Source organism: Scophthalmus maximus, chromosome 21, assembly GCF_022379125.1.
Source record: "Scophthalmus maximus strain ysfricsl-2021 chromosome 21, ASM2237912v1, whole genome shotgun sequence".
Lineage (NCBI taxonomy): Eukaryota > Metazoa > Chordata > Actinopteri > Pleuronectiformes > Scophthalmidae > Scophthalmus > Scophthalmus maximus.
Window position 1 is genome coordinate 8,987,954 of NC_061535.1, and position 12,775 is coordinate 9,000,728.

General features: G+C 44.6%; 1 protein-coding gene across 6 annotated transcripts in view; it reads left to right on the forward strand.

Annotated features, from left to right (window-relative positions):
• The window catches only part of LOC118291287 (partitioning defective 3 homolog), a 289,475-nt gene that overhangs the window by 85,287 nt on the left and 191,413 nt on the right, over positions 1 to 12,775 (forward strand). For all 6 annotated transcript variants that reach the window (XM_035619432.2, XM_035619430.2, XM_035619429.2 and 3 more), the window contains exon 3: positions 6,121 to 6,295. In XM_035619432.2, the coding sequence (XP_035475325.2) occupies positions 6,121 to 6,295 (175 nt within the window). The remainder of the gene's footprint in view (positions 1 to 6,120; positions 6,296 to 12,775) is intronic.

A 12,775-nucleotide genomic window follows, 5' to 3' on the forward strand; every position in this document is an offset into this window, starting at 1 on the left:
AAGTGCATGTAGCTGAAGAATATTTTAGACTACATTAATGAATGTTTAGGCCCAAATGAATTGCAAGAAAATAATAAATATATGTTCACCCACAATGGAACACCATAATTAATGTTATTACATGTAAAGATGTGGACATGTTGATGGAACAAGATTAGTTCAGCATTATTTCACGTGTCTGCTCAGTGTTAATTAGCATCAGGGGATTGATGGTTATTTAGCCCCTCACGCCCATAAGATGCTCATCATGTTTGTTGCTTTCTTATGGACACCCACTCTAATTGCATTCATGAATATGTCATCATTTTTTCCCTCCATCGCTCCCTCCTCTCCTCCGCTCAGTCTTAAGTTGCCGACTGCAAAGGTCTTTTGTGTGCATTCAACACAAGTCGGATTATTTCCCATGGCTGAATAGTGTTGAGTTGTACATATGACCATGGGTTATAAGATATTAATATACACAGCAGAATGCGGCGGGGGTGTCGTTCGGATTCCCCCTTCTGTCAGCACTGCATAGGTAGCGCTCGCACCGGGTTCCCTAATATGTGTGAATTCATTTCCTCCAACACAGGAGGAAATCTTCAAAGGCAGGGACGAGAACCTGACCGAGTGGATTGCAAAGGGATGAGTTTCTAATCTGGTTAAACTTTGCTTGCTCTGTATATTTTCTTGATGCCTCCTCGCCCCGTCTTTCTTTAACACCCCTCCTAATTTGTGTTTTTTTCTTTTCTTCTTCCAGCAAGTGAATCTACGTCGCGAGCTGTTCTGCTTTCAAAAGTAAAATAAATGATGATTTGATGTTTTTTTCTTTTTTTTTTTGCGAGAACAGCAGCGTAAACCAATCTAAGGACTTGCGTTTGCTTGTTTGGGGATTATATTGCTTTGAGCCTGTCATCTTCCTGCTCGCCACAGCATGAGCCCACACCACCCAAACACATCCCTCACCCCTCAACCCTCACCCTCACCCCTACCCCGCCCTCCTGCACTAAACGGAAGGGTGTATTCCATGTGCTGCAGCGTCTTTGCACATTACGTTGGCTCTGTGGCGTGTCATCATTTCAGCTCTTGCCTTAGCAGGCCCGTGGGGCATTCTTCCGTTGCATCAACCCCGCGTGACAGCACCTGAAATATGCATATGCTTCTGGAGTGTTGCGGGCTGCCATTTGAGGGTTATTTTGAATGCTAGCGATGGCGGGGCGGATGCTTCAGATCTATTCTCTGAATATATTAATGAGCAGGAAAAAATACAGGACTAAGCACTTTGTTGGTTTGCTCGACTCAGGGCGTGTGAGAAATAATGGACAGCAGGAAATTATGAAATATTGAAAATGTGTGATAACTCTACAGAAAGGGGAGGGGGGGTAGAGGTTACAAGTAAAGGTCACATTCTCCTAACGTGTACGGAATTAAAGGACCATTTGCCGTCTCTACAGGGAAGAGTGTGTCATGTGAGGTTGATCTGTCTGCGCACCAATAAACGATAAAAAAAAAATCTCACTCTCTGATGGATGCGTTAAGGATCCATGGCTGATAGATGGAGAGCGTTGTCGGTGGTGAATGGATGGATGGATGGATGGATGGATGGCTAGTGTGTGAATGAAGGATGGTGGCTCATGGCTATTACTCAAGAAGTTTGGAGTCCGCGTTTTTTCTTTTGGGTGGAGTAAGTGGCTTTCACACTTTCCACCATTATTGTACCTATAATAACTTTGTGCCCCTGGTGCCCTTGCAGTAAAACGATGATAAATGATAGAGCGGGGAAATAAAACCAGGATGCTTTGTTTGTGTGTGTTTGTGTTTTGCCAGAGACAGTATATGTGAAAGTAACAGCCATTGCATAAACCACAACATAACTGATTCATTCTAATTAACACGCTGGTCTTTCCATCCTAAGTTAATCTAAAAACACACAAGGCAATTAACAGAGTCACACAACTAGGAGGGAATGGAGTAAATTCTATTCGACAAATGTCTCTTATCTCTCTATTCTTCAAATTATAATCACAGCGTACAAGCCCGACAAGCTTTTAGATGTAAAGGGAAAAAGAAAAAATGTCCGGCAGACAAATGAATAAATATTAATCTCGTCTCAGAGGGGTTGCTTTGTGCAGCAATAAGTATTCACAGCAGGACGTGGCCTAGCACGACTTTGGATTTGCTCTTTAATTGAAGGTGTGGATTTGGTGGACAGGTTTCCCGCGGGTTGACTCGTGTCAGCCGTCCCATCCACTCGGCTGTGAAAGAGCTGTCGTGGCAGATATGGATTAGTGTCAGAGCGTCGCAGTGCAGGTATTACATGTCTCTGGTGGCACTGCCAACGCCGGCCCCGCGACTGCTCATAACCTCTGTTGTCTTGCGTCGTCGGGGATGTTGCTCGGCGAACGCTTGGCGGACACTTGGGACGCCTGCTTTGTACCGGTGCCAATCCCAATGCCCGGGCTGCCCGTCAGATCGGAGGTTTCTGAAAGTGGAGGGGCGTGTTTGGTGGAGGAGGAGGGGTGGGGGGGATGGAGGGAGGTTGTCAAAACATCTCCTCATCCCCTCCTCAGCTGCTTCCTCGCCCTCTCCTCTTCTGCCGCACCCTTCCTGCCAAAAGCCAGAAGCAGATCAAAGGAGGCCGACATGAAAGGCATCCCTGAGATTCTGTTTTTTCGGTGCCCTGTCTCCCTGCTCCCTCCGTCACAGATATGGAAATGCTGAATCCCAAATACCGCTTGTACCTTGGCTGCAAAATAAACCCTGCCTCATCTCACTCTCTCTCTCTCTCTCTCTCTCTCTCCCTCTCTCTTTTCCCTTTGCTTCTTCTCCTCTGCCTCGTCTCGCCCCTTCATCATCACGTCTCTCCATCCTCCACTCGTGCCTCTCTCCAGCAGCCCTCCGGCTTCCAGGTAGATAGCGGTTGATTGGCAGCTGCTGTGACAGTCAGTGGAACTGGCTGTGAGTGGATGAGTGTCAGCCTTGCTCCAGGGGCTTAAGGCAGCAGCAGTGTTGTAGCTCCCTGCTCGAGAGAGAGAGGCGCCCATGAAATGAGACTCAGTTCTTCTCTTCTCCTCGCTTCTCTCAACTGAAGCAGGTAGCGGCTAAATAGGTTTTTCAAATTGCTGCAGAGTTTATCCGGCGACTGGAAAGTGGAACGTTTCCCTAACTCACATCCTGTCATGTGCTCTCCTTCTCTCGTTTCCCTTCTCCTACCTTTGGTTCTGTGTATCTGTGTGTTTTATTGTAGGGTTGTTTCATCGTTTTATTCAGGGGCTCTTTAAAATTCTACTTTTTTTTTTATTGCCCTCCCTCCTATCCGCTCGGAATCCTCCCTGTCAGCTGTCACGCTACTTGAAAATTAGCCATGCCGTTCCCGTTTGCGCATCCCTACAAAAACTTTTTCTTGCCTTTGAAAAACTTCTGAATACAAGTTGACGCCCGCTGTACATGCAGCCACAGGGGGAAAGTGTGAGAATGAAAGAAAAAAGAAAAATTGAAACGTGAAATTGTCTCAGTTGTAAGTGGCTGTGACCAATTCCCCGATGGGGGGGGGGGGGGGGGGGGTGGGGGGGGGGGGGCTTTCGCTGTGTCCTGTCAACAGTAAGAATTGCGTCAGTTTTCTCCACAGCACAGGCCCGAGGCAGAGGCGACAAATTGAGGAGTCTTCATGGCGTTCTTCTCAAAATCTCCAAAGATGCATGTGCAGACATGCATCGATGATAAGTGTGTAAATCTAACAAGGAGGTTGATGTATTTTCAACTTCTTTTCCGTCTCTGTGTGTGTGTGGTTTGGCCATAGTCCAAACGATTGGCTTTAAGCAATTCTGCCACTTTCAAAGATAATAAGTCAGTGAGTGTTAGAACTGGACCTGGCAGATGAACATACTCGTATTGAATCGAGAAAGAAATAAACTTTCAGATTTTGGTTTGTAATAAATATTCACGGGAGATTGACATTAATATGATATGCATCAGTGCAAAATATTTGATATTAAATGATTAAATATGGCAACACCCACAGCTGAACTCATATCATTGTGATGTGACTTGAAAATACATCCCAAAGGTATTTTAATTTAAACACATTGTTGTTGAAAATTTTTGTTGGGGTAAAGATTTAATTTCATGTAAAAACATGAAAATATAAAAACACTCTTTCTACTACCAACTCATCGTTCAATCATGCCCTTTCATGTTTGATTGTACGAGTCAGACGACTTCCAGGTAGTTCGATGTCTCAGCCCCCAGCTTACAAGAAAGTCGATCAGTTTTATGAGCGGTGGAAACTTTCCACGGCTCTTTGGGTTTAGGGGACGAACAAGCTCTTTCAAGAGCTCATAAATATTGAATGCAGGATAAATGCAGGCCCATTTGATTATGAAATGCCGGGTGTGTGGATGAGTGTAGCTGCACATGATGTCAGATGCCCACTGAGTGCTCTGGAGTAGCTGTTAAAAGGATGCGTGGCTCAGCAGAGTGGACCTAATTAGAGGCATTCGGAACATATTTGAAAAAGAATCACACTCCGCCGCCACACCGACAACTGTATTCACCGCATCTCCAAATGGGCTGCTGGCAGGCAGAGGGCTTGTCGGGTTGCTAAACACTCCCACCCACATATGAATGGGAGGCCTGATTACTATTGTCGCTAATGATTCATTGGCTCTCACGTACACTTGGGCAGGTCAAATCCCTCGGAGGGCTGTCCGCCTTATTTACCAACAACCCCAAAAATCGTGCTGGAAATTACCTCCCCATCTGTCTGATTTCTTATATTAAGGCCTTCTCGTTGTGTAGCACCAGATATCTCTTCTTTCTGATTGCCTTCCTGGTACACTGAGCAAATTTTTGATAAACCCCTCACAACCTGAGGAATATCATTTTCAAAACCGGAATTGAACGTGATCATAGAGGGAAATGGGTGAAGCCCTCAGCGACAGGGGTGCGTCTCAGAGATGGTATTTGGATGCAAGGAAACATCTTAGATAAAACCCCCAGAAATACAGTCTGCTTTAATTGCGAAGAGCCAGCGTGAGAGATGCGGCTGTAAATTATGGCAACAGTAAACCACAGAGGGACACTCACAGAATAAAGGCATAAATTCAGATACACAAACACATACACACTTCGGGATCATCCCCTACATATGAATTGAATCGAAAAAGAAGAACAGGGGCTTCTAAACTTGTTTATATGCAGATTTCCCTGTGTTGGGCTGATGAAAAACAGCAAATACATGGGGGGAAAAAACGCAGTTGTGCTATTTTTACCCTGAGAAAAATGCGATGCTTGATGCACAAAAGCTGTTTGCTGCCATTGGCAACCAATGCGCCCTTTTGTTAGTTGCTCTCTCCACATCCGCGGCCTTCCATCAAATAGATTTGCAGGTAAGCACAAAGACGTGAAAAGGAACTCGACTCAAGTCTGTAATATACATACTATTGTTCTGTAGAGCATGGTGTGTATCAGGCTGCTGCTGTACGATTGCTCTGTTTGGAAGGAATATGAGGTTAATCTTCTTGTGAGAGGTTTAGTGACAGGCTGTGCTGGCAACGAACACCGCTCCTCTCTCCTCTGTCTCTCTCCCTCACCCTCTACGTGTCTGTCTCAGTCTAAGAGCCAAAGGAAAAGCCTTGACTCGTATGTACTAAATCAGCATTGGCTCATCTAATTTACTTTACTCCGATGAAAGAGGAAACGCTGTGTAGTGTTTCTTCTGCGCCTTAATCCAGCCGCCTGCCTCTCTCTCCCTCGCTCGTTAAGCTGTAGTGATGAGCAGTCGGTGTTAATCTGATAATTATGGGATGCTGTGGGTGGGGGTTCTCCCTATCTGGCCTGAGAAATGTGGCAACGTGTCACCTTTGTGGTAATGGAGCAGCTTCTCGCTTTGGGAGCCAAACCTGGCAACCCGGCACGTCCCACGCAACATCACGGCAGACTAAAATCCTGACATGAGTAATTTGGGCTGACATACAGGCAACATTACCTGAATATGAAATTACAAAGCATGCACATATATACTGTATGGATTGACACATACACATGCGTAAAAGTAGAAACAAACTCATATTGACTGTCGAGGCATTTCTCTCTCTCTCTTTATCTCCCAAAACATGCGCTTCATGTGTCTTCTCTCTCCAGCTCGTGGCTGTGTATGAAGAACAGGATCCTCACAATGGAGGTGACGGCACCAGCGCCAGCTCTACAGGTACACAGAGTCCCGAAACCTTCCCCAGTGAGATGAGTTCGGCGTCTGCCTTCCAGCCCTACCAGACCAGCGGTGAGATCGAGGTCACTCAATCCGCCATGCGATCCAGTGAGTAGATATTAAAACTTTACACTTTCTCCCAGGGTGTTTTATGTGTCTGATCGTCTGTTTTGTCGGGGGCTGTTAGAGGTACGGTATGGCATAGAAATTAAAACGAATTAATTCAATTGGTGGGGGGAAAAAACTTACACAGCATCAGACTGTGCTTTTTAAAAATGATAAGGCAATGTATGCCATTTGCAGGAATTGACACTGCAAAGATGTAATGTTCTTACACATGAAAGTTCATCTGCCAAATACTTGAAAAGTCAAGTATAACGTACTGACCATAAATATTAAGAGACCAGAGAAGCTAAGTCCCAGTAAATATTTGCCCAAGCCTCTGTAAAGTTAATTTATTGTTTTGAATTTCCCAAGATGTCAGAATGTTGGATATAAGACAGCGGGATTAGAGGTTACCAAAACATGTCTACTAAATGTACGCATGGGAGTCGTCCGGCTTTAGTTTATGAGCTTTGGATTTGTCTGTATATGGACAATATGAACATGACTGAAACACTACCAACATTCAACAGAGTAAACTTATTCTACTTGACGTCAAACTGGCCGGTGTCAGTTTTACTTGACATGCTTCAGGTGCGTTGAGGAGTTGAGTCTGTCCTGTCTGTCAGGACTGTTGCAGCGTGTCCAGGGAACTGCAGCATGCTGACTTAGACAGGTAGAAGCCGAGACAATGGGAGGAATTGAGACACAGTTGGATGCTCAGTCATCCATGAACAAGAGCACACATGCCAGCGCAAGTTGGACACACTCACACATGGCACACACAAGTCAGTGACTCAGATGTGGCTCATGTCTGCATATTCACGTCCCATGAAGTGGAACCAGTGATGTGATGCAGGGCTGTCTTAAACTTTAAAGGACATCCAAGACATCCAAAGCCAGAAGTCACATACGTGCATGGAGCATGCACATGAATGCATAGTTGAATTTACTCTCCTGGTTTCACCTCTGAAGGTGTATCCTGGCTTCTCTCAGCCAGGATACGTTTGATGTCTCTGGAACGCAGGTTGGTTTGAAACTATCTGACCTGCTGTCAACCGGCTTCAAACAAACCCTCATTTGAAACGTGGACTTGCTTTCTGGAAGAGACAATATGTCGCGAGTCATTTCTCCCCCTCTCCAACAAAAATTTGCTATAACTGATTAACAGCTTCTTAGACTGTTCACATGTAATGGGAGGATGACTTGAAAACACTAAACGAGGTTTTAGGTTGTGCTGGAAGATTGTTAGGAGGTTCCTTGAACAAGACAATAATCTCTGCTTCAATCCCACACGGCACCTTCCCTCCCAATAGCAATAGTTAGTGGCAGTGAAGAGGAAATGTAGGAATGAGTTCGAACCTGACGGTCAGACAGATAAGGCCAGTGATTTTGCATAAGTGCAGTATTGCCAAGAAGATACACGTGAGATTGCATTCTTTGCGGGATGTGTTTGTTGCCTTGAGATTATGCATAATGGACATCGACTTTTACCCACTTACAAGTTCCAATTTTAACTCCCTGATAATACCTGAGAAGTTTTTATTAAGAGACGGAGAGACAGCCGGTCAGACAGACAGACAGACGGACTGACTGACTGGCATCAGGACTACACAGACAGGGAGATAATGGTCCATCCAGAGATGCAAATGAGCAAATTACTGGCAGCAATATTACATATCAGACATCAAAGTGTAGCAGCAGCGCCCTTGGCAGCTGTGCTCTGAGGCAGAGAATTATGGCTGTTTAAAATCATCATCTTTTAGAGCCATATTGATTGTTTTTTTCCTCCTCCTCCAACTCCCAAAGTCCCAAACTCTCCCTCCCATTTTCCTTCTGTCCCCCATCCCTCCCTTGCCTCTGCCTCGGGGAACCCATTTTAGATTTCCATGCTAACATGCGGCGTGCAGGTCAAACTGCTAATAATTGGATCGGAGATGAGATGTAAATTACAATAATGAATGTAATTTTCTTGTAATTATGCGGATGCCAGAGCTGCCTCTGCCTCTGCTCACCACAAAAATTCTAATCTTTCCAAAGTGAGACAAAATGTCTGAAACTTTAAATTACGCTGGATCCTAACGCGGTTTTAGCTTGGAAATTGAATGCTTAGTTCTTTTTTTCTCAAAGAGTTTTACTCAGGTCCTTTTTTTTAAACCAGGAGTTGACTTTGTATTACTGGCACTCCATTTTGTCAGTTTCCCTGTACTTGGGTTAAGTGTCATGCCCAATGACTCTTCAGCATGCGGACTAAGGGACGCGGGGAATCGAACCGCCCTCTGGTTTTGAGTTAGTTGTTAGGGCTTAAACCTGTGCCCAGTGTCTACAAGCTGACGGGTTAGAGTGAAATACCTCGGACACACACCTACATGTGTGAATGCAATATTCAACAGCTGATAAAAAACTGTTCAGGTCACGGCCTCTTCCACTGGCGTGTCTCCCTTGACCTTCAGTGATTACTACTCTTTTGTGATTGTTCCTTGATTGTGAGGATTTTGATCACTGCCTTTTTTTATTTATAGTGGCTCAATTGCAGTTGCTCAGGAAACACAATCAGTAAATGGGAGAAGCTAAAGTGCTATTGACATGGGTCAAAACTACACTGACATTGACGTTGGAATGGCTTCACAACATGAACAGACGATCACAGTGATTGCAGTGATACTCTAGTGATTGACCCACGCTGGGATCAAACCAACAGACGTCCAGACCACTTTTTAGACTTTCAGTACTCGACAATAGAAGCTTGCCTTACGGCGTTCTATCCATAAAGAGGACCGATGTGGTAACGTGTTTTCCATTCCTCCACTGACCTGCCTCTGTGGCCCTTGAATCTTCGCTCCCTTGGTCCTTGAAGCTCCACAGTGACGGGGTTGCTGGAAGGCCATTAGAGAGATTGCCTGTGGGGGAGAAAGTGTGGACACCTTCGAAGGAGAGGGCCTTCATCTAATCAATTTGGCTTAGTGGTCTGCCACTGAGCAGGCTCCCTGCCGTCAGCCAAGGCCATATAAAAGTCACTACAGATGAGGAGACGCACAGTGACACTGCCAATACACAGTGTAAGTGCACATTGTTCACAGTAACCCACGTGTAAGTCAGCATGATTGTAAAATGTCACACAAAAGCTGCTCATCTACGACATTACTTTTTCACGGGCACTTGCTCTGAGACGGTGTATGAAGCATTCTTGCAATATTTGTGTCTTTTTAAGAGCTCCATCTCAGATTGATTTAAGGCGTAAGAAGTGGACTGGCCCTCCATTGTGGGCTCTCCAGCGGGATTGGGTGAATTCCAAAATCTGTGATTGCCCATTATAGATAAACTGCCAGGTCTAAGTTTGGAACCACATGTGGCTAGGTCTGAGAGCAGGCACTGATACTTATCTGTCTCATCGGCCCCCTCTCTGTCTAACCGTCTCTGGTCCAACACTGCCTCTTTAATCTCTCACTTCAGTGGTGAGCAGGTGACACAGTACCATCAAGGGGCTTAGATATCGCAAGAATCTCAGAGTTGATAATGGTGCCGGTGTGCATCTGCTGATTGGCCCTGTCTGATGGTCGACCCATCGGTCGTCTCTTTCTACCCTCGCTCACCCCCAGGAAAGTTCTGAGAAGCTTGTTGTGGCTGTTGAAAATTATTGTTTATTTATTAGTTATTATTTTGTAGGATGTTTGGCATTATTTGCTCTGAGGTTCGTACTCTATAGCGCTGTTTATATCTGGTTAATCTTGGGTGATCTGATTTGATTTTTGACAAAGGGTCCTTTCTTTGTCCTTCATACTCTATGATTTAAAGAGTTCCAGGAAGTAATCAAGCAATCATGCTGCAAACCTTTTGGTTCCCGTAGGTGTTCCAGTTTTGGGTCCAGGCACTTCTGGCTAAAGGCTGATGAAGTGTCATATAGCCAACAAATTGGCAGCAAAGTACTGTGTACTGTGTCCCCCCACCTGCCTTTGGAAAGCTGGTTTCTACAAAAACAGACATGCAGTGCTGAATTAATGTAAGGAACAGCCTCCATTTCTCGCTGACTTTTATCAGTACAGGCAATTGAATTACCAAGAAGACAAGACATTTTTCAACTGGTGCACTTTAGTTTTCTCTTCTTTTTTCTTTTTTTTTTTTTTTTTTACATTTTTGGCTTTGGGCACTGGTGATGAAATAGCCTTCTTTAGGACTCTGCTTTCTCCCTCCTCCTCTGCAGTGCCACAACACCATCCAGCAGCATGAAACACTCGTCATGGCGGGCTTATCTCCTCCAGCTAACACTGAGCAAGAATCAAACATTTATTTAGCTGTGATTCAACAGAAAAAAAAAGAGCTATGTATTATATCCTCTCCAGTGATGCATTCACTGGTGTTAAAAGTGGTTACGTAAGCACGGCACTATTGTTCTAATTGAAAACAACTAGCTGACTGAATTGATCCAGTTGATGCTAGAAATCTTGGACCACTACTCCATGTAGTTACATCATGGTGGTCCTTCCTACACCTCCAAGCCTTATTCACCAACAAACCACGGCCACTCCAACTGCGCATAACAGCCTCTCAAAGTCGTCCAGCCGTTGAGTACTCACTCGGCAGCGAGAATGAGGAGATGGCAAGCTGATCATTACCAAGCTGAAAGCACTTTTACGCTCACGGGTCCCTATGAGAGTCTGAACAGCCTTCCTGTACCTGACTTCGTGGAGAGGCTATTAGTTATGTCAACTTTTAATCATACTCGGGCGTGTAGAGCGGGGATGCTGTGCCCAGGGTGGGTCTTTACACTGCTGAGGAGTGGGCGTTCATTTCACGGTCACTGGGAATATTAGTTATAAAAACACTCATAGTGTCATAATATCATACTGGGCTTATTATAGCTAATTATTGCATCCGCCGGCACCGTTAAATGGGGAAGACAGTGTTTTGGTAATGAAGTGTGAAGTGCTCGGAGTGGTCAAAGTCTCCACTCAGCACCGCTGGGAATGTGCTACCAGAACTATTCCTATTATTACGTCTGCCAGGATCCCAATAAAGCTGCAGCTAGACAGCTGAATCATGTGGAGCGTGTGTGTGTGTGTGTGAGTGTGTGTTGACTGCTTTATTGCTTCCTGAGCTGGGCCGAGATCAGTTTGGCGGGTCGCTTGTGTCACACTTAAAGCAACACAGGAGCGCCGAGGTCTTGATTGAGAAATAAAGTCGTTTACACTCTCTGACACGCCGACGCAGACTCAAATGGGGACTCTCCGTAACCCCGTGACAGGGAGCATGGGAAGAGAGCCAAAGTTTATTTGCACTGACTCTGGTGTCGTCTCAGTAACGCAGACACTCTGCAGAAGGACATGTGGCGGAATTATGTGTCTGCCTGTCACAATCTAAAATATGGCATCTCTGTCCACTTCTGACTTCACACTGGACAAGTTTATGCACCATGTAAACGCTCACATATTTATGTGGTGTTGAGAGAAATCCTGTTCACGATGGCATCGCTTTGAGTGATAACTTGCAAGAGACCTTCCAGACACAGGAAGCGTTAGCAGGAAATATGACTGCAGAGGTGACGAGTCATCGACAGAGGCGAGGAAGGAAAGAGTAGCTGTTCCATGTCCTTTTCTCATTTGTTACCACTGAAAATATCACAAAGTGTGTCTTGCCTGGTTACAAATAGGGCCTTCAAATTAAAAAGACAATTTAATTAACTAAGTCCAATATGTAGTTTTCTCTTGAGTCATGAATGAACGAACAAGTTGACCCTCTGTTTCTCTGTGAAACGCAGAGATCAGTTAAGAAGTTGTTCATTCTCTGCAGGCTGCTCTGAAGTTGGTGCAACATAAAGAGAATCATCTTAAATTCTTAACAGTCTTAGTTTTCTCCACCACTTCAAGTTCTTCTGCTTGCTTCTCCCTCTCCCTTCATCTGAGAACAACCCAATGAAACTTGCCTGTAGTTTCAGTCGACACTGAACTGGCACAACTGTTAATCGGTAACAGATTTGCTTTGGTATAAACTTTGAATTTCCAAAACAAAACAAACCATGGCATTTGTTCCACTAATCCTGTGTGTGCTCAACTTTTAAACGTATTTCTTCACAAAAACAAATATGGGACATTCTAACATAGAACACAAATAAGAGAAAAAAAAATGTGGTTAGCTTTATTTAAGCACTCATGATAGTTAGAATGATTGTATATCAGAAACATTTGCTTAATGATGCAAGTTTTAACATCTATTCAAATTGAAATGATTCTAGTTAAATGGTTAAACTTAAAATAAACAGTAATTCCAAATAATAAATCCACCTTTATATCACTCTCTCATTAGTCAGTGAGAACCTCTGGTTCATTTACATTGTGTATGACTTGTCAAAAGAGGGTCACACTTGGCCAAGGGCAATGCCTCCTGGGCTTGGCACAATAAGTCCTCAGAGGATTACGGGGTGTTTAGCATCTCTTTGTCTCCAGGCTCTTCATCTCATTGGACCTGCAAACAACCCCCTCGACTCCTCCA